General features: G+C 39.3%; 1 protein-coding gene across 3 annotated transcripts in view; it reads right to left on the minus strand.

Moving 5' to 3' along the window:
* Positions 1 to 22,826, minus strand: part of LOC117210888 (zinc finger protein rotund-like) — a 242,810-nt gene that overhangs the window by 71,046 nt on the left and 148,938 nt on the right. For all 3 annotated transcript variants that reach the window (XM_033454511.1, XM_033454425.1, XM_033454345.1), the window contains exon 5: positions 19,015 to 19,190. In XM_033454511.1, coding sequence (XP_033310402.1) covers positions 19,015 to 19,190 — 176 coding nt within the window. The remainder of the gene's footprint in view (positions 1 to 19,014; positions 19,191 to 22,826) is intronic.

Below are 22,826 nucleotides of genomic sequence, written 5' to 3' on the forward strand. Positions count from 1 at the left end.
AATCTCGAGTTTTGTTCCGGGAATGTCGCGCATTTTAATAAATCTGCGCGCCGACATTAAAAACTTTTACGAGCCTCTCCGTTCTCCTCCTTCTTTCCTGCCCCTCCACTTCGCTTCGACTCTCGGAGGCCGCGTAACCGATATTTTGTATTCGAGAAAGACTAATTACAACTAGTTCTCGGTAATAATTAACGTAAACCCACGGTCGTAAACTTAAATGGGCCAGAGCGGCTCCCTAATTAATTCCGCAACGTCGTCCGGAGCCGCGGAAAGGAGCTTCATTAAGGACTGGCTGAATTTCGCGGCGGCCAAGCACTCTCGCTGTGAACCTTCAAAAAATATGCACACGTATATCCTGCGACAATTTCCCTCTCGATAACCACGTTTCACATGCTACCTGTCCTTTTTCTTTCTTCTCCTTTTTATGTTTATCAAATTGCGACAGTTGTTATCGAGTTATTTTCATCTTATTGCATTTTAAGTACCACAGATGGAGCAAGGCTAGTCGTAAAACTCGTCAAATCTGTCTTTCTGCCGCGACAAGGCGCCGTGGCTTGCCGTGAACATTTTGAAAAATATACACGTCACGGAATATGTCGCGCGACGATCCCTCTCTCGATAACCACGTTTAATATCCTATTTTTCTGTTTTTTTACGTTTAATAAATTGCAACAGTTGTTTCGATCTTGTCGAGTCTTAAGCGCATAGGTGGAACCAGGTTCGTCGTAAAATTCATAAAATCTGTCTTTCGGCTTGTAAACTTTCAAAAACTATCCACGCTACGATATACATGTGTTCTGTGACAATTTCTCTTTCGATAACCACGTTTATATCCTATTTTTCCCCTTTTCCTTTTCTCGCGTTTGTCAGGTTGCAACAAGTAATTTCGATCTTATTTCATTTTACGTAGATGGAACAAGGTTTGTCGTAAAATTCGTAAAAATTATCTTTCCGACTTTCTCTTGAGATCTTGCTCGGTTTTATTAGCTCCGAATAGTTGTGGCGAAATATACAGCGGAATTTCGTATGCAAGACAGCTTGGAATATGAAATCGTGCATCAGGATTACTGAATTAATTTTACGCCGTGATTATCACTGATTTTCACCTTGAATCTGTTCTTGTTGCATTTGATTCTTTGCACACGTTTATACACACGTTATACATATACATACAAATATGTACAAAAAGTATTTATACGCCATTTGTTAAAAAAATTTACGATATCAATTAATTAAATCCAAGTATATTAAGTTTCGTATCATTTGATATTAATTTCGTGTGATTACAAAAATTTCATACCAGTGAAATGTGGTATCCGATAGAAAATCTTCATTCACAGACAAAGGTATGTACAAATACTTTCTGAAGCTACTGCACTGGTCTATACTACTTGACAGACACTGCGTCCAGTTGGACATCAAACGTATCAATCAAAGGGATCGATAACAAGAAACTGGGTATTTCAGAAGCTCTGCAAGAGTCAACGTGCCATAATCTCGTCGGAGGTGTTCACCAAGCATAACCAAAAGATATTCAATTGGAAAGCTATAAGAAATCGAATCTCGAAAAGAGATTAAAAAAGATCCAAGTTCGATATTTCCTGCTTCTTAACTCTTTCCGGCACCCTCGCGTGAGGGAAGGGCGCTGAAGGGACGCGTGGAGGGGGGAAGGAAACGGAAGGTGCACGTCGACGTACAAGTCTAACCACTGCAGGGCGATAAAGTACGGCGGATAATTAATTTTATAGCTACTCAATTTCCGAGGGAATCGGCTACCGGGGCCCGCAGGCCCTGTTTTCGTTAGTCGCGGCAACAAAAAACCAGATACAGGCTTCTGCACGCGGTTAGAAAAGGAAAAACGATGACTCGAGACGAAAGAGAGAGGGAGAGAGAGAGAACGCGCGCAACGTAATGCGAAGGATAAAGAAGAGGTTGGATAGTCGAAGAAAGATATGCAAAACGGGTAGAAGAAAAGCGTAGGAAGAATAACGTGCGAGTTTCAGAGTCGATTGCGCCGCAGAGAAAATGTAGAGGAAAAGATATCGTGAGAGAAAGAGAGTTACATGACTGTGGAAATGCGAAGAAAAAGAAACGGTAGATAAAATGTAAGAGGGGAATATTTTGAGAATAAAGTAGGTGGATCGCAGTGAAATGGCCAGGAGAAATGAATGAAATGGAAACATGAATAAACACACTAAGGCTATCGGAATAATTTATCAATTAACTGGTGGTAGAGAATCGAAGGATTAGAATTTGATGTCGTACAAACAGTTCTTGGAATTTTGGAGCGGCAGATGTGCGATTCGTAAAATTTGTTCTTTAGATTCTTGTTTGACTCATTATCAAGTTTGTTATCGTCAATTTATTTTAGTGCTGATGACTCGTAAGGTTTTATTAATATCAGATGGTGAATCGTAAAATTGTAATTGAACTAAAATCTTAGTAATAGAAATAAAATTTCTCGTTGGTCGAAACAAAATTGTAAAAATTAAAAAAATGAAACGTATCGAAGAATTACAGAGTCTGATCTATAAAGACATATTTTTCGAAGATAAAAGACTCGTTAAGTAAAAAATTACAAATACACAAATTTCTTGTACGATATATTTTTCGACTTTGACGGAAGATATTTGTACAAAAGGGAGGAATAGAAAAATGCTGTTGGAAAATGAAGACTAGGTTAGAAAAGGATGGAGAAAAGGGAGAAAGGGAAGAAAAAAGGGAAGGAATAGTATGCATATGTTCAAAAGAAAGAGTGTGTCGGGAAGGGAAGAGAATATTCAGTCCGTGATGAGGTCCAGCCACAGATTTACGATCGGCAGCCTCTCTGAGAGCACCACTTCTTATTTATTTTCTTTCTCCCTTCTTTCTCCCTCTTTGTCGGCTCCCCTCGCCCCCCGTTTACGCGGCTACCGAACCTGCAGCCCGTTTTCTTCCTTCTTTTCGTCTCTTTTCCACTTGTTCATCTGGTACATTAAGAGGCCGAATCTACATCGTGCTCGGGACTCGGCGAAATCTGCCACGCGACTCGATATTTCTGGTTTCAGAAGCAGCCCGTATGTTTCGCTGTTGCCATATTTTTCATCTTAATGGAATTAATTAAATTTTTAATGAAACCCGCGATTTCTGAAGAAAAGTTAAATCGCAGGAATTAGTTTATTTTCGAGTGTTTTCCCGAGGTTCGTAGTCTCCTTTTGGAAAAAGTCTGAAGTTTTATAGTACTGTAATTGCACCAAGGTTCACTGGATTTTGAAACTCTGCTTCTAAAAGTTTGCTTTTAATTGCTTCGAAATCGTAATAGTCGCAGCGAAATCCTAATAAAATTGTGATTTCGCACAACCGTCGCGATCCTTCGGTTTCCAAATGCTGGATATTAAGAAAAATTCGAACTCCCGTAGAAATACAATTGCTTCAAGGTTGCTCAGATTTTGCGGCATTAATACCGAAAACTTTCCACTGCTTTTGAATCAATAAAATTGTAATTCTTGGAATTGGATCTGGATTGTAATTTTTTGAAAAATCCAAACCAATCTTCAAATTCTTAATTCTTCCACAAGGTATGAGTTCCTAAGGGAACTCTGACACCTTTAGGGGAATTCCGAAACATGATTCATTGACTTCTCCTAATCTCAGCCGAAAGTTCCCCGAAAATTTTTGATCCAAAAAAAGAAGAATGAAAAAAAATGTACCGCAGACACGCGACTGAGAAAGGCTCCAAATTTACAGGACAAGCTCGATTTTCCCCGTGACACGCGACACATACCACCTTTTCGAAGCGGAAGCGAAGAAAAACTGGCTAACCAGGATACATCTAGGAATAAAACACGTCGATAAAAAAAAAATAAGAAAAAAGGAGGAAGAAAGGGAACAGGAGGTGGAAAAATCCCCACAGGCAGAAGAATCTTGAAAAAAGCCAACCATCTGTGTGTCCACTTCAAATTCGTGTTACATCGGTCGTGGTTGGCAATCAGGCTGCGCTTTTTCATTAATTAGTCAAAGGGCGGCGCAGGATTGGGGAGAAGTTGCATTGACCAGCTTCAAAATTGCCAATATCCACGGGTACATTCACGAAACGGGGAAAAATCCGTGAAAAAAAGAATGATCCGTCAAAATGGCAAGCGAGAGAGAACGAGAAAGAGAAAGAGAGAGAGAGAGAGAGAATGCGACGAATACTACAGAACATGGTAGGAAAATATTAACCTAGAAATAGAATGGTGGATTTTGTTTCAATTGTTTGCAAGATACTATCGATAGAATATTGATCCAATGTATACGTTTGTTTAAAAGTTTTAATGTAATTATTACGTATAATTAAAAACTCGAAAAAGTTGGATAATCGTTAAAAAAGAAGGGAATATAAATAAAGGTTTATAAAAAGGAACTAGTGTAGTAATAATTTTACTACATTAAAAATACATATAACTTAAGGATCAATTATGTTCACAACGATATAAACTTGCATAAATGTCAGTAGCAGTATAGCGATATTGTGTTAAGCACGTTACGTGCGTGATGCTAAATTAATCAATTTAAAAAAAAAAAGAACCAAGTCCATCAAGGATATTTCCTCCTTGCTTCGTATCTTCACTCATCGTGTTATTTTAAACGAATCTTCTGGATTTCAATCTTTTCTCATCCGCCAATCTTCATGAAACTAATATCAGTCCACAAATCCGCAAATAACGCCATTCATTTCGCCTGCAAACAAAATCCACGGCAAACCATCCTAATCCACGGTTATCCAGGACCAATCAGGTTACGTTCACGAGCTCTCGTAGCACACGTTTCGTCACGGATCATGGCGAAACGACGAAACGTATAGATGCGAACAGGTGAAAGGGGAGACCACGCAAAAGAAGCAAAACGAGCAGCTAAAGATCAAGAAGGGAAAAAAAAGGAAAGAAGAAAAAAGAAACGACGAATCCAGTCAACTAGTTACGGTCTACCAGGCAGTGCGCGTATCCCGTTCGAGGAATAGGCTCGGTTCTGCCGACAGAAACACAGGCTGGCCGTACGAAGCCACTTTAATCGTCTTTCCAGGCGTCACGTGATCATCCGGCCATAGGTAATTGCAAGTAAATTCGAATTGTCACGCGTTATCACGGTAGGCCCGAGGTGTGCAGAGGTTCTCATCCGGATTCGATGGTGCTTCCTCCGAAGGATCCATCAGGATGACACTTGACGCGATCTTAAAATAGGAAGCAGGGGGAGCAGCAGGAAGTTTGCTTTTTGTCTTCAACGGGGATTTATTGGACCATCTCTCCACTGTGGGAACAGAGACGAGTGCTTAAAATGGATTTCTCACTTGGTACATGGCGAGGATGCAGTGTATATAGTTCGAATCTATAGATCTATGGCTTCTCGTTTGAGCGACTTCGAGCGGGACAGAGCGTGGTGAATGTAAAGTATTAAGTAAAAGCACGGTCTCTTGAGGTTAACGAGATTGTAAGAAGGTATATGCCCAGAAATTATCGACTTTGCTACGAAATTCTTTCTTAGGTAAAGTGAGCCAACGCTGGTTCGGCTTGGCGAGTGAAACATTGCTATACTTTAATCGCAATGGGAAGTTGTGAGGCTAAAAAAGATGCAGGTAATTATACGGTTGTTAGCAGATTGCAGATGTTTATGGATATTCGCGTTTCTCTGAGTAGAAGTTAAAAAATGTAACTATTCAACGTTTCTACACTTGCGTCCTAATTTTGTCGAATCGCGTACAAGATCGATAAATCATTATCATATTTGATATTAACACATCTATATGATAGTTTCAATACATATCTGCTACAAAATTCTACAACGTTCTCCCTCAGAACTAAACTCTCGTCCCTCCGATCTTTCCAAGTAACTGATACACGTAATACGATCTCTCTTTTCCACCTTTTTCCAAGAAACATTAAACAATCCATCCCCCTCTCCGTTTTGAATCCGAACAAAATTCGATCAAAACGGTACGACGAGATCCACGAAATCGAAAATGAAAACGAAAAGCTGGCTTTATTGAATGGGTCAGGTTGTCTGAAGGCCTGTGTTGTTGAAGGGGGTCAGGTGGGGCCCAGAGGAGCGGCCAGTGCATGCAGCCAGCCTCCCACGCCAAACAAAAGTCCTTAAGCCTTAGACTGAACATGATACCCCATTTACCTCTATGTACTAAATTTCTAAGTCCGATGTTGGCCCCTCCACCCTTGTGCTATATACCTATGCTGGTCTAAGGGCACAATGGGCCTCCCTCACACGGTTATGTAACCGTCCGTCTGTCCGTCTGGCCCGTGTTTCGTGTGTTCACGTCTCTCGGCCACGTAAAAGCTTCTTTCTGTTCGCGTGAATGGGCCGTGGCCCTCGGGATCGACCGGTACGATAGCTTTCTCGAAGCTAGTCCAGTGTGAACGCACTCTCTCGACGAGATCCAAGTCCCAACAGCGGAAAGGGACGAGCAACCGGTGAGAGATTACACGATGGACGATCATTCGATGGCCAACAGCCCGGGGAAATACGTACGATTTTTCTGATGGATCGACGCTGAGTCAGAAGCGTTTCCTCAATTTCTTGTTACATCATTCTATCGATGGATCGTTCGATGAACGTGGGCTCCTCCGGTTTGCTCTGTTTGGATCTTGCGGTACTTGCACGATCTCTGCATCTTCATCGGGTCCGATGAGAATGATGCGGAAGGTCTGGGGTTCTGGTCTACGTATAACAGAACTATCAGAGTGGTAGAAGTTCTAGTAGCAGAATTATCGGAGTGGTTGAAATTTTGGTGCTATATTTATTGGAGCGAGTTGGGTTTATGGAGAGGAAATCCCAACAACATGAACGGAAGCATACGAGACAGAAACTTTAACAGAATATATATTTCCCTTGTTCGTACGATTTATTCGAAAAATTCTATCCAAGTGAAATAAATCTTCCCTTCCCCTTCAATTTATTGATCGCAAATGTTAGAAATTCCGAAGTTCCTAGCGGAAACGCGAAAAAAAAAGAAAAAAAAAATAAAGAAAAAGAGAAAAGAAAAGAAAATACACTTCCCTCCTTCGTGCAACATATCGATGACAAACAAATATCGAAGAGAACTGGAATTCCTAACGCGCTATGCTCGAAATGAAGAGACACATCGAAGACAGAAAAATTGTCAACGTTTAAGAAAAGTAAGCAGCGCCCGAGAGAACAGCTCCACTTAGCTTGTCCGTGATACAATTACATTTACAAACGAGACATTTCGCCAAAAAGAAAGCCATCGCCATCGCCAATTGACGTGGCGTAGAGAGAGGGAGAGATCCGGAGGAGCCACACAAAGAAACAACACGGGTCTGTTCGACGTGTGAGGGTACATCTCCGACAAAGTGGTAGGGAGAAGGCTCACCTGATCACGCACCACGGTAGCGAGAGGCCCGTCATTTTTTCCACTCGATTCTTTTTTATCCCCCTTTTCGCCTGCTACCGCGAGAGAAGGAGAGAAGAAAGGGACCGACGCGTAGCATCGGCCGGTGAAACGAACGAGGCCCCCGTCGGAGAAACTTCGGTCCCCTCTCTTCATCCTCGACCATCTCAAAAACATCGGCTTAGATCTAATTTTAATCGAGTCTCTGCCGCGAGGCGTGCTCCACACGATAATCTTACCCTTCTGGTCCCTTTCTGCCTGTTTCAGGGCCCGATCCTTTCGACTCTGTTTCGCTGCCGACCGTAGCGGGTTCGCTATGTCGCGTGACCCGACGATTTTTGTCTAATCTGATAGATAATTTGGCCCAGAAAATAATTTCGGCCCACCTTGATGGAACATACTTTCTTCTTCGTAGGAAATTATATTTAGGAATTTTTTTTTAATCTATTATATGTATATTAGCGTAGTTTTTGTCAAGTTGAAGAGTTCATGAGTAAAACGCGATCCTTGTCCATGAGTGTTTTATCTCTTTGGATAAACGGACCAATATTGAAGCAGTTTCGACTAATGTGACAGACAATTTGGCCCAAAGAATAATTCGAGGCTATTTCGATGAAACGCTTCCTTCTTTGTTTAGAAATTGTTTAGGAATTCCTTTTTACTTTCTAACAGTTGGTTTTTTCTAACAATTGGAGAGTTCACGACTTGAACACGATCCTTGTTCTTGTTCCTTTTTCAAGAAAGCAAGCGATGTTTAAGCATTTTTGACTAATCCAAACAAATAATCTGGTCTAGAAAGTGTAGCAAATTATCATGTCTGGTATCGTGTCTTTGCGTCTAATAAATTATTTGATCAAAAAAGAAAAGACGTATTGTTTCTAAAAAATTTGGGAAAGAACTTGAGAATACGTTGTTTTATGTGCTTAATATTTCGATATTTCCATTTTTGTGTCTGCTAAATAGCGCGAGAAAGGGGCAAACTCGTGGAATTTTTCCGAGCCAAATTTCACCTCGAATTCTTTCGGAAGATCGAGTATTTTGATCTGGATCATTCCGGTAATGGAATGATCGCGGCTGCGTTTAAATCGGCCAACATGTTAGGAACAAATCGTCACGAGATTACCAGTCATCCGATAAGTGTAACTAAGCGGAGGCACACGTAGCTTAGTAAAAAGAGACACGGTTGCAAGAAACACGTAGCCACGGACGAGTGACTAGCACTTCGATCGAGGATGCGAATAGAACGTGATATTACGGATCGAGCGAAGAAACGATGGTAAAATGCATCAGCCTAAGCAGACGTATAATTTGAAAAATTGTACCATTTCAATGCCGACTGAAAAGTTTGAATGTTGCTTGCTGAATGGCGAAGAAGATTCGCAGCAAAGACAGAGAAACGGTGACAGGAAAAATGATCGAGGAGATTTGTATTTGGTGTAACGAGGAATTATTATGGAAATGGGTGTCGCGAACGAGGATGATGAAGCTTTAGAATTTTGCAGCCTGAATTTGGTATCCTTCGAAGATTTGAACGTTTAGAAATTCAAAGACGTGGAAATTGGAAAATTCGAAGATTTGAAGATTTCGCAATTCGAAAATTTACAAATTAGAAAATCGAAGCATCGGAAGATTTGGAAATTTCGCGAATTACAGCGTTCGTATATTTAAAGACGAAGAAATTCAAAACTGTAAATTTCCAGCGCTAGGACTTTTAAGATCCTCAGCTCCACATCCAAATTCTAATAACTTCAACGTTACGTTCTAACGAATCGAACGTGCAATTCGAAAATTCCGAACAAATGTGAAACCTCGATTCCTAGGCTTTCGAAAAACAACACTCTTAAATCATATCTGAAAGCATGTAACTAAAACTTCGGAGAATCGCGTCGCAGGGTCGAAGAACACGACTGTGGAAGACATCTTAACATCGAAAAGAGGGGGGGCACTAATCGACTGGGCTGTCATTTCGCAACACTGTAATCTCTTCGGCGTTGTTTTCCCCTCGATCCGGCGTCCTTCCAGGAGCGGCGTGTACTCTGCCGACCAAGCAAGCGAGAAGAAGAAGAAGAGGGGACAGGGAATAAGAAGAAATAGGGAGAGAGAGAAGAAGGAAAAAGAAAGGGTAAAAAAGTGGCTGACTGGTGAATGAAGCTATGCACCTCCGTGCCCGGGGGGCCCCGAGATTCAAGTCCGGGGGCTAGTGTACCGTGACGAGCACAGCATCCTGCCTCATCCTCCTTTTCCATCCTTCTTCTACTCCTTCGTCATGTTTCTTTCTCCGATCGACGATTTCTCGAATCGTTGCCTGTCCACGGAATCATTTTACTCTAACTTGGCATAGTATTCACACTCGTCTTCGTGTCCTTCTTCCTTTAATCGTTGTATTTCGTACACTTGTAAGTTTATTTCGTACTAGTTTGTACTATAGATCGATAGCGATCAGATCTACTTTCAGTCTCTTCAAATCTGTGTGAGTGTGTACAAATTTTCCACTTGGAACTTTATTTCAAGCTAAAAAGTTCTGAGACGCTTCGAGTCTCGCGTTTACGAAAATTAATGCGTTTCAGACCCTGTCGTTAATTATTGTTTCTTTGGTTGGTTATTTAGCCAATAGAAACTGGTGCGTATGAAAGCGAATACTCTTGAAACATTTTAGTTTCAGAGAATTCGAAAAGCCAGAATCACTCCATTATTTCTTAAACTATTTCTTCGTTACTTCTTAAAGGTATCTTCCTTTTCTCATCCTCAACTGCTTCCTAAAAACTTCCTTCCACTTCTTCCAATTTTACTCCGCTTCCCGTTCGTTTTTCCTTTCCTCTGTAACTTATCACAATTTCCTCGAGAATCAGTCCTTCCTTTTCGATTCACTTTCCCTTCGACATCTATACCGCGATCCCCCATTCATCGACCTCTCGATTCACGATTCAAGGGTGCAACCTTGACGCGCCTCGTCCTCGTTCTTTTCCGCTTCCATCGATTCCTTCGATCGGTTTTTGCCCTCCTTTTCGATCAAACCGCTCGATTTTCTTCTGTTCCTTTTCCGTTTTCGCAGACCATCATCATCCAGGCCTCGATCGATCGGCCGATCGATCGTGAAACACCACAGTGGCCCGCAACGGGAAACCGCAACGCGGATCTAGTTAACCGCGCCGCGGAAATTATTCGCGGAATAATATCGGCCGCGAGTTTATTCCTCGCTCGGCTTCGCTCGCCTCTCGAATCATACTGAGGTAAACGCACCTCCGTCACAGGAAATATAGCATAAATTTTGACGTGGCGAAAGCTTTGTTTCTCACAGTAATTTGGCTAAAAAATTCGAGTCTTTTATACGTTTCTATATCGTTGTTCAGATATGAGAATATATGACAAATTCCTTGGGCTCTGCGCTATCGATAAAACGCGTGTCACACGATTCGAGGAAATTTCTCAAGAAATTGATGAGTTTCTTAATGTATTGCGTAATGTGAATGTAGGATATCGAATGAGTGTTTAAAGTGTATGAAATATCGAACATAAAAATAGGAAGCAAAGAGAAGATACGTTGAAGAAGGGAATTTCAGAAATGGTAATAAATGATGAATAAGAAATGGACCGCGATCAGCGATCGCGTTACTCTCAACTAGCCTTAATTTCTTTTACGAAATCGAACTTTCAAAAGATTTGATCGAATTAGAAATTTTGAAAAAGCGCTATACCGATCGAGGATTCGATGCTATTCTTTGAAACGACGAATCGATCACAATCGGTAAACAGGCTAATTTCAATTTTTAATTTCTTTAAAAGAAATTTGCCTTAAATACTCTACTATATATAATGATAATATACAATATTACGTATAACATTTTCTAATATTCCGCCATGCATTAGATTGTAGGAAAAGTTTCAAACGTTTGTAGTAAGAGAACAAAATGGATAATACGTAATTCAATAAAATAATATAAAACAAAGAACTCTGTGCGTCTATTATTTCCTTACAAAACCAAAGTATCGTTTCCTTATAATACTTTTGGGACAACCTGATATAGACTACTGTTACAATGTGTATGTGCATTATCCCAGACGAAATCGAATTAAAAACCTCAAGAAAATCCTATATCCTTTTCAAATTGACTTTTTCCTTTTGAAAGAATAAAAAAGCGAATACTTGACGAAACAATGCACTGAATGCTAAGTATGATAAGCGTGATTAATATTACCGCACCGCCTACTCTTCGTCTCCATAAACTCGAAATTTACGATTCTGCCAGGCTTCTCTTCAGCTGGAAGCTTAATTACAATAAGAATCATCGTCCGGCTGTAAAATAATACGTAACGAACGTGGAGCAGCGTCTGACGCACCGTCACATATCGTTCCTCGTAACGCTAATTATTAACTATCGTCGAAAGTGAACCGCCTCAACGATGGCGGCGGCCTTCTATGACTCTTTTCCTTTTTCTCTTTACCCCTCTCTGCACTGTTCGTCTACGGTTTCCTTTTTTCCGCCCCGCGGTGGAACTGTTCGTTCCTTGGCGACCGTCTGTCGCGATGACAAACTTGCTGAATCGTCTTCTTCCCCATAATCAAACTCCTGCTATCGTTCTTTAAACGATCTCATCGGCTGATTGAAGTTTAACGTGGCTTCCTTTTCTGTTTTTCCACTTTACTTTTTAACCGAGTTATGTCGCGATTTTATTGGCCGTCCTTCAGGAATGTTGACTTTCCACGATAATTTTTAATACTTGAATTAATTACGAGAGGAGAATACGAAAGAAAAGAATGTTGTTTGATTTTATCTTTTCTTGTCGGATCTAAAGTACACGATATTTTTTTGTTATTACGTTCAAGACTAATAGTGTCTCGTAATATACAACGAGATTCATTATTCTGTACAAAGTTGCAGGTGTTGAAGATTAAGATTAGCTGAAATAACCTTACCTTAGCCTATTAATTAAAGGCTAACAGTATCTCATAATATACAAGTTTGATTATTCTGTACGAAGTTGGAAGCGTTGAAGATTAAGATTAGCTCAAACAAAGCCCACATTACCCTATTAATTAAGAAATAAAGAATATCTGACTCTATCGTAAAGTCATTTCGGCCACGAAGAGACGCGATTTATCGCGTGTTCTCGAAGAAGAGAAGCCTCTTCTTTATCACTCCCTCGGATATCTTCAATTCGACAAGAAGCAAAGACAAAAGAATTTCCTCGTTTTTCCATTCCCCTAATTTCCTACAAGTTGACGAACAAAGAATACTTGCCTTTGAGGTGTTAAAATTTTCAGATTAAAATTAACGCTTACGACCGACTACCTTACCCTAAAAATTAAAAAATAAAGGAAAACCCTGCGGTTCTAACGACACGGAAACACGGTTTATGATGAGAAGAACGCTATTCTTTAAATTTACCTCCAATATATGCTCAATACCTTCTCTTAACCGAAGAATATTTCTTTTTAAATATGTTACCTATTAAGATTAATTCGAGAAATCCTAGATTATCCTCGTCATTACAGAAACATTAAAAAATAACAAAAGTTGGGTTTTGTCGTAAAACCACCTTAGCTAACAAAGAAGTACAGTTATTTATTTGTTTATATATGTGTGTGTGTGTACAAAGAGTTAAAAAGTACAGAACATTTCTCTTTATGGTGTCAAGTGTTATCTTACGCCAATGATTGAAAAGTACAAAATGTCGAAAAATCATTTCTCAATAAAATCACATTCCATTCATTTTTAACGACAAACAACGACGACGCGACCCACCGCGTGTCGTTTATGAAGAATCTCCCCCTCTTTGAACTCCCTACCCCTCCCTCCTACCGCTCTATATATTCCATTGCTTCCCTAATTCCACTAATTTCCCATTAATTAAGAAATAAAGAACATCTCAAGCAGGCGTTGAAGATTAATATTAACTCGTATCGCCCTGTCTTAACCTATTAATTAAGGAACGAAGAGTATCGAACTCTATCGTAAGATGATTCCAGCGACAAAGAAGCACAGTTCATCACGGTTTCTCGGTGAAGAAGGGCCTCTTCTTCGAGCTGCCTTCGATACCCTTAATTCGATACTAGTCACGGCCCGATCCTGTGGTCGTCGGCGTCGATAATTGAGGAAGCGGCGGCGAGATTAGCGAGTGGGGGGTTGCAGCTGCTTCGTTATTATGATTTTCTTCATTAAATGCCGATCAAGGCAACGCTTTAATGGCTTTCTGGGTCTTATCAGCCGCGGCAAATAAGACGAGCGCTACTCGCGCGCATAAACCCGATCGTGTGGAGAGAGCGAGATACGGCGACCCGCTTATTCGTCAGCCGCTTATTTCAATATTACAGTGTAATAAATAGCGAGCGAGACTCGCCGAGGATTAAATCGACGAAAATTACAGATTCCCGGCTACGGGAGGGCAGAGGGAGGCAACAAGAACGGCAAAGAGAAAGGGGAGGGGGTCGGCTGGCAAATTACATAGATCTCGCGCAACGGTATATTCGTGTACCTGGGCATTTTTCTTTCACTTGTGCTCTCTTCAACGCACGGCAAAACGATAAGGGAGCGTAGCTTCGATGTGCTTTTACGGTGTCGTTATCGATGGGCTCTGCAGTACTGGAGCTGTTCGAATCTGTTGAAATTTCAAAGTGATAACGAGGTGGTTGATGTTTCCACGTGGTGTGCTCTTTGTGGTTTTGGCAAGCAGAATGTTATAATTTACAGTGTCGCCGAGCGATTACATCTTGTAGGTACAGGTTTCCTCTATAGGAATTTAAAAGCGACGATGAGACGGTCGAGGATTTTACACGGCACGTTTTTCGTGCCTTTTGGAAGTAGAATTTCTTAGAAGATTTGTCAGGAGTTCCATCGAAGAAGAATCTTCTGAACGTTTCGTTGCGGCAAATTTCTGCAACAAGTTTCATTAGACGCTTGGTCGCTCGATGAAAATCCGAAGATGATCGTTGCGTAGAAGTTAAACGCTCGTTTCTCGAGACTGCGATGTCGTCGACGTTCTTTCACACTGTGACTCTGTCAGGTGTTTCGATTGAACAAGTTCGAAACACATTGCGGTTGCACTTTGCTTCTATCGGGTGATTCTTGAATCGTGCCACACGCATTGAAATTATGGCTTTCTTAAGATTTCCATCCTGAAACCTGCCCTCGTTCTGTAGCTCTGTAAATAATCTTCTCTGTACGTTTTGCATTTTTACAGATATCACAAGATATTACTTGTTTATCACACCACACCGCTTGTATATTATACAATTACTACGTGAGTAGCATTATTTTTTTTCACACACGTGAACGCGTTCAGATATAAATTTGATAGCAGAACATTTTCTGGTGCTGCGTTATTATTCAAAATTGAAAGAACGCATATGGATTTTTACGAAAGAACGATTTGAAAGAAACAGCGAAACGATCGAAAACCGAGGTCGATGCCAGAAGAATCGCCAAATCTCTTCGTTACGATATTCCAATTGAAGATCATGTGCTTACATAAAGTTTCGTAAAAGAATAACCGGAGAAAGAAGGATATCTGTTTCCCAATTTTCATTCTCCGCCACTTTTGAAACGAGGAAAATCGACGCTCCAATTCCATCGATCGATATAACTTATATCCACAATATTTATCGTTTGTTACGATATTCTGCGAAATCCACGCATTCTTCCATCGTGCGCTCTCTCTCGCGCCTGTTCGCTTAATGGCAGACAATAATTGTTGTTTTTCAACGGAAACAGGCAAGATATACGTGTCAGATCATGCACGATGTGTTTCACTGGCCTCCGGCCTATGATAATCTGTCCTATTCTATAAACGTTCGGTGAATATCATTAAATTTTAACGATCCATCTTATGGTACGTTGCGCCGCTCGTCCTTCGGTCTCTCTAGTTTCTGTCTCTTCTTCGCCTTGTCTCTTCCTCTACCAGCCGATTCATCGTCGTCCTTTATTCGTCGCTGCGTTTCAGTCTCTCGATTTATCTTGTAGATCGATGATTTTTCCTTGGGCTACGTGCATCATTTCTTCCCTCGTATACGTTTTCTTGGATGTTCTTCTTTTGGAATTTTACTTTTTTTTTTTTTTGTTTGATTTTATTACGCTGTGCATTTTTATCATTAACTTCTCTTCAGGCGTTTCAATGTTGGGAGATTAGGCGGTAGCAAATGTTATTTTAATTCGAGCATACTTCGTCTTACCCTTGTTCATCATACACTTTCATTTCCTCTTTAGCTTCTTCTCTTCCTTTTTGCTTCTACGCGTTTCTTCTATTTTCCAGCGTATTATTTTTTATTCTCTTCTTCTATTATTTTTGCTCTTATTTAATCTTATGGCAGCCACTTCTATACCTTCCTTATCGTAACATTTCCACTTAGCTTTTATATCATCTTCCTTTAAACAGTCGTCGAGGTTTCTAAGAAACCTGACGCTGCAAGCTTCATTATGCATAATTCTAATTTCCCGATTACGTTTCGCGAGCTAATTTTATGCTACCAAAAAATCCCTCATTTCGCTGGACATCATCGATTCAACTAACTTTCTAAACTCTACGATAGTTGCTAAACATACCAAAGAAAATTCTAGTTTTCTCTCAAACATCCTCGTTTGAGAGAATCGAAGCTTTCTTACATTAATCATCTTGAAAGAATTTCAAATTAGACGAATCCCATCGAACAAGTACTTTTTTAATCAAATTAATAAGATACATAAGCCAGTAGACATTTTCAAAATCCTGATCAAATTTTCACGATCCAACATCTTTCTATAGTTTCCAAAAATACCAAAGATGAGAAAGGGAAAGTGCGACTCAAGTTTATAAGCTTCCTGGTGTAGACATTTAGAGGACTGCAAGACTTTTTAAAATCTGTAAATGGCCCTATAAAAGAAAGAGTTAGAGGTACATCTTGGATGGATGTACCTGGGTATTTGAAATCCGGTCGTAAACGTAGCGGAAAATCGTTGGTGACAGCTCAATTTCCGAAAATCACCTTTCAACCCTTTCATTACCTACTGCAACAGGACGAACGATACCGTTCAAAGGGTTGACACTTCTGCTTCTCGACTTTCCTATATATACGATCACGGCGTTCTTAAAATTAAATTCTTAAATTTAACTCCATTTCGATCTTATACATTTTCATAGGAAGAAATCGAACACGGTTATATGGGAAATATTGTGAAAGTGATTTATCACAGTGATAATCCAACGATAATCCAAATCGTTCTCACACAACACATAATTAACTATACCAATTAGCGGAGATACTTAATTCAATCGTCAAATAGACTTACCGCGTATTAATCTTCATTCCGTAAAATGAGATCACAATATACAGAAAGGAATAATAATAAAAATAAATTTCTATTCCTTTCTCATAAACGTTCCAATACTTTCGCGAGCAAATATAACTTCTAAATGATGTTGAACAAAAATGTTTCCAATCATTTGCATTAATTGTACGTAGGTACGAAGAGAAGGGAACTTTGATTGGTTCACATAATTTTTCCTCTTTCGTCCAATTTCCCTGAATCGTTAACGCGGCTAATTGCAAACACTGGCAAGCTGCTGTGCTTTCGTGTGCTTTCGCGATTAAGCAAAATCCCTGGCTTCTCGACGACACGATGTAAACGACAAGATTCTCTTCTCGACAGGCGGCGCGGCTCCATTTCGAGAAACAGTCGCGAGCAACCTTTTTCCTAAACTTGAGGATCTCCGACGTTCGGGGACGTACTAGACCTCCGGCTAGGAGGGAGGCACAAATAGAAATAAAATCGATACACGTCCGGATGAGATACGTGCAAGACGAAAAATGTTCGGGCCCGAGGAAAGCTTCTTCGAGAAGAAAGAGAGAGAATGGAATTTATGCAGTTTTGTCTTCTTTCTTTTTCTTTTTCTTTTTTTTTTAGGGCAGATGGAGAAATGGAGAGACTTGAGGGAATATTCGAAGTATTCTTGGAAATTAAGATTAGAAAAGGAAAGCGATGAAACATCTTTACAGAAGCATTTCTATATTTTTGCAATTACATTGAAGATTATCATAATGGATTTATGAAGATCGACCATGAGGACTTGGACCATAAAGAGGGATTATTAATTAGGATTAATAATTAATTAATTTATTAAAGAGGGATTAATTTGATAGAAAAAATACGATAAAGGGAAAGTCACAGACTTTAGGAGAATTTATTCCAAACTACTGTTGATTATGTACAATATTTATATAATATTATAGTTCTTCAAGTGGCGAAACCACATCAAAGGGTAAATTTATAATCTAGTTGACCATCATACTGAATGGACGATACACATAGAAACTGAAATAGGCTAAATTGGTCAAAGAAAACCGCGATATAGAAATAGTAAGAAAGCTTTGAAGAATTTCTGCTCAAATCCTGGAATCCTGGAACTCAAATCCTGTAAGAATTTACCTTGAAATCGTTCGCTTTTCGATTGTACTAGAAAAACAAATGTACTTGAAAGACAAAGTAGGAAGCACGAAGTTCCTGGTCACAGAAAGCGAAAAAAGAATGGTAGTCCAAAATTACGCTGGGACAACTGACAGGGTAAGAGGGGAAATTAAAAAGGAGAAAGGCTAAGGGGGGCGGTATCTCTTTTCGCGTTTCCACGGCGTATTCTAACCAGGAACAGTAGAAACTGCTTGCTGATGTTTTACAACAGTGGCGATAGCCGAATAACCCTCGTGGCTTTGTTCAATTGCAGTGAAAACAACGCAAGCCTGCGGCGAAAATCACTACTATACGCACAAGGCCTAAGGGAACATCATAAAGCGTTAAAACACCATAAAATTACTCATTAGCTGACGAAAGAACGGGACCGTTCAATTACATTTTTATATCCATTTTTATGTATTTTTTCTAGATAAAGATTAAATAAAATTAACAGTTATCTTACCAAGTTATGCCTGTAATGGTAATTGGTGGGAATGCAATTAAACAACTAAAACCTGAGTAGGAAACTTCCTTAATTGTTATTATAGATATAAGATAAATTATTATAATAGAATATTATAGAACGATATAGTAGAATAGAATACAATACGATAGAAATATTATGCAAATTACGGAATACGATTATCATCTAGGTAATTCGTTAGGAATTTTCGCGATATTTTATGTAGAATCCGAGATTTTCATCTCAGAGAATTGTCGATCGAATAATAATTTAATGTAATACGAGGAACTATATTTTCGCGATTGTCTATTATCAATTACCAAAATTATCCGACTCGTGTATTAAAAAATCTTCACTTATGTTCTAAATCAAAAATAAGCTTTAATAGTAGTGTGAAATTTTCTCACGGTGGTCAAAATGTGCGCATTCTATGTATCTGAAACACTATACCTGTTCTTCTTAAAACTTCTCCCTATAATTTTTCTACGTAGGTTTTCCTGAAACTGTCTATCGATAAAAATTATTCCCCTAATTTGCAGAACTCCAATAAAATTGTGAAACCCCCGAATCCAGAAACATGATTTAGCCATAAAATAATATACATCAAAATGCCAATATCGTCAATGACCGCGTCATCGATGCGACGTTACAAAATGGAAAATGAAAAATGATAAGAATAAAGACTCGGATCTCTGAGTTAAAAAATTAGAATAGAAAGCTAAAATAGGAAGAAAATTAGGACATTTTCGATTACTTACCTGTGGACACATCTTGCATTGGTACTTTCTCGGCGGATGAGAGTGTGGTCCACCTAAATGGGGGTTCAGATGCGACGGATGAGATGGTTTCACGGTCAAAGGTTGAGGAACCACCAGCAGACTCGCTGGAGGACTTCCGCTACTGGATCCCCCGGCGCCTCGATATTGTTCGTCACCTGTAATCAACAAGCAACGATGCAAATCTCGTTGGAAACGCTTCAAGTATATATTTAGTTCCTCAAGAGCAAGTCTAACTTGCTTCTTTATAAACAAATAATTTATGTATGTCACGCGATACCAATTAAGTCTGTTATGTATGATTCATTTAGAGAATTTTTTAATTGTATCTCTGTGTTAATCGATAATAGAAATAGTCGTGAAGGTATATTAAAATAAGAACATAAAATTGAAAGAATTTTGTTATTTAAATAATGTACCTGCATTTTAAGGCTGCTTTAGGCTATTTCTTTCTCCAATATACGTTAATAAAACATTGTGATCAATATTAAGTATTATTACCAAGTATTCATTTTAATTGTGGATTAACACGTTCATGCTGGCGTTGCGTATGGATTATTATTTGAGTGCCGTTATTATACTATTATTTAAATTTACAACTATAATATTTTCTAGTTACTAAACGAGCTATATTCTTGTTGGTACACACCGACTGATAGAAGATTCAGGTATGAGCCACCGGTGGTGCACGCCGCCTGATGGCAGGTTCGAGCGTGAGCAACCGGTGGAACGCGCCGGCGTGAACGTGTTGATATCCACGTTCAAAATAGACGTCAATTACGTTGAACATTATTCGGGAAATAAAATGGAACTTGATTGTTTCAAAGTTCAAATATCTTTTAATCTAAGAAGCGAATGCTCTGGAAATGAAATAATCTTTCGAGACCACTTTTTGCCGCTTTGGTCTTTGATATATTCCAAAGAATTTTATTGTCGATAGGAAATAAATAGATTAATATCTAAAGTATTTATTAATTATATTAAACAAACATTATGCAGCGTGAAATTCGATTACCATCGCGATCAGGTGGAAATATTAATTGGCGAAAAATTTCTTTTGCTCGTATGACTGTATAAATATAACACGAACGTTAGAGTTATACGTGTTTTATGATCGTGACTAACCAGATTAGAAAGTCACTATCGCAACGAATAGATATTTAGTTATTAAACTGGTTCGCTGGTTTCGCCAGCGTTATTGAATCAGAGAAATTTCTGCTGCCATTCATCGCGACAATTAATACGATATAATACGTCCACTAAGTGGCAACGACAGAAAAAATGATAAAATGTTAACGTATCAGCGTGAACGCAATGCAGCTAATAACAGCGTAATTCAAGGAATTCTGCCTGCGTTTATCGTAACGAGTGATCTTGAATAAAAAAGATTATAATTAGAGGGCATTATGCGATGCCGCGGAAAAAAATGTCGTTACAGAAATGCCCGCGGTATCTGCCTTCGTTTCTTTTTTTTTCTTTTTACTGTTACGAAGATGCACAGTTAAGATACTTTCTTCTATTATCGATAAATAACAGATAATAAATCCACGTAACGTGATCTCAATGAAAGTTAACACACATGTTACGGCACATAATAATGTTTCGTACGATGTTAACGACTGGTTCCAGGAAATTGTAGTTTAGAAAAGTAAAAGTTCCCAGAGCAATCATCGTTACGAGATAATTACAATTTGTAGAAGTTTTCGATAAGAAATAAGGAATCGATCGTTTCAAACGATCTCTAGAACTTTTCCTTCCAATTATTACTGTTCGATCTACTAATCTAGAATTATCGAAATTCATTTTGTTCAATCATTGTACAATGATTTGCACCTGATAACGATACTCACCTTTCGATTCCTAATACCAGAGAATTTAAAGGTCCCATACTATTCAGATTATATTTGCTCGGGAGATAATGATTAAATCTCGGAATAATTAAATCCTCGAACTGAATTTTCAATCTTTCCCTTACGATCCCTACTTTCGAAGAAGAAGGTCGAATATTACCAAGCTGCTATGTATAATCTTCAAGAATAGTATCTAAATCACTGTATTACCACTTTCAAGATGGTATCTAATCATCAAAACTCTGTCACCTCTCAATCTCTATAGAACTCCAACACTTCTAATTCGAAGAAAAGTCAGATATTACCAGAATAACATCCAATCACAAGAAGTCCCATTAATTTTACATAAATTTCAAAGAGAGGTCGATCCCTACCAAATTATCTCTCCAATTTGAAGAAACATCAAATATCAAATAATATCAAAATCCTACATCGAATATTTCAATCACTAAACGATCCTGAAGAAATGATCCAACCGTCAAACTCCCATTACCTCTGTATAAATTCCTGAAAAAGATCGCAACTCGTCCAACTATTTCCTCCTATCAACCATCGATTAAAACAAAACAAAATCAAAAAGAAAAAAGGGGAACGGACGTAATAATCCGAAAACTCACCTCGAAGCAAACGATGTCCCTAAATCTACTACATTCTCCGATTGAAAAAAGATCCTCTCGACCAGGAAAGACCTACGTTACGTTCGATCGACGACGATAAAACCCGGACGATAATTGATGGAAGGTATACGGCGCGAGATATGAGGAATTGCACCGGTTACAAGCAAACACGCAGAGAAAGAGGCACGCGGATCGAGACTGACGCAACGGCGGCTGGTGCGAGGGGCAAGGATCCTGGCAGGTTGCAAGGACGAGTGATCCTGCATTACGAGTAGCTGTCATTAAAGGCAAGTTCTCAATATCGAGACCGAGCCACACGGCGAGTACAGGTGCATCCGCTCGGTGTGTGCGTGCGTTGTTCGATCGAGCTCTGTTTCTCCTCGTTCCATCGCTTCTCTTCTCCTCGTCTTCTATTAACATTTTTCTTCCTGCCTGCTACCGGTGGTCTTCAAATCGACGTGATCGCGAGAAGAAAGTTTCGAGTTTCAGAGCGGTGTTTCTTATTACGCGTTTCTTTCCCTCGACATGCGTAGTCGAGGGCGAATCAAATGGAAATTCAAGCTTTTAGACGAAGAGCCATGCTTCTTATCATTATTTTCGTTAATCTTTCGTTTGCGGATCGTTGTGGGGATCAATAGGAGGATGTCCAGTCTTACGAGGTTTCCAGTTTTTCGCTGGTATCGTTGGATCAACGTATAGGTCAGTTAGGTTCCTTAGTTTTGGGCTGTTTAGTTTCGATTCGTATCTTCTGACGATTTTCTTCGTGTAAAATGTAGGATACAGATTAAATTGCACTACCACGGAATTAAGTTACACAGAGTATCGTAAGTTAAATTGACTTTGGATAACAAAAGTGTTTAGAAACAGTCGCGAGTTACGTACTAACAGACGATATTATTTGAGGGTTAATATGTAGTGGTTAATAAAAATATATTGGCACCTTTGTGGAAAGAGATTTTTGTATTTTGTTCTCGATATGTAAATTTAATTAGAGCCGTGTTTTTAGAAGCCAAAGTCTGCTGAACTCGATTTTTTACGAGCCTCGAACCTTGTTACACGGGTAACACACAGAGGAACAAATGATTTAATTTCATAGGTTCATTTATAACAGCAAGATGGCATAACCTAGCACTCTGTCAGGATTCCTGTTACAGCCGGTGCATCTTGCGAATCTTCAAATAACAACGACGATCGTTAAAGAACTTTGCAAGTCGAAGAATTAACTGAATACACAGTTCACCGAATGCTACGTCTCCCGAGCCGATCGTTAAAATCGTTTCATCATGAGATCCGGAGCGGTTCTCCATTTCTCTTTTTCCTATTTTTT

This window comes from Bombus bifarius, unplaced genomic scaffold (genome assembly GCF_011952205.1).
Source record: "Bombus bifarius isolate JDL3187 unplaced genomic scaffold, Bbif_JDL3187 scf7180000007966, whole genome shotgun sequence".
In the NCBI taxonomy this organism is placed as follows: domain Eukaryota; kingdom Metazoa; phylum Arthropoda; class Insecta; order Hymenoptera; family Apidae; genus Bombus; species Bombus bifarius.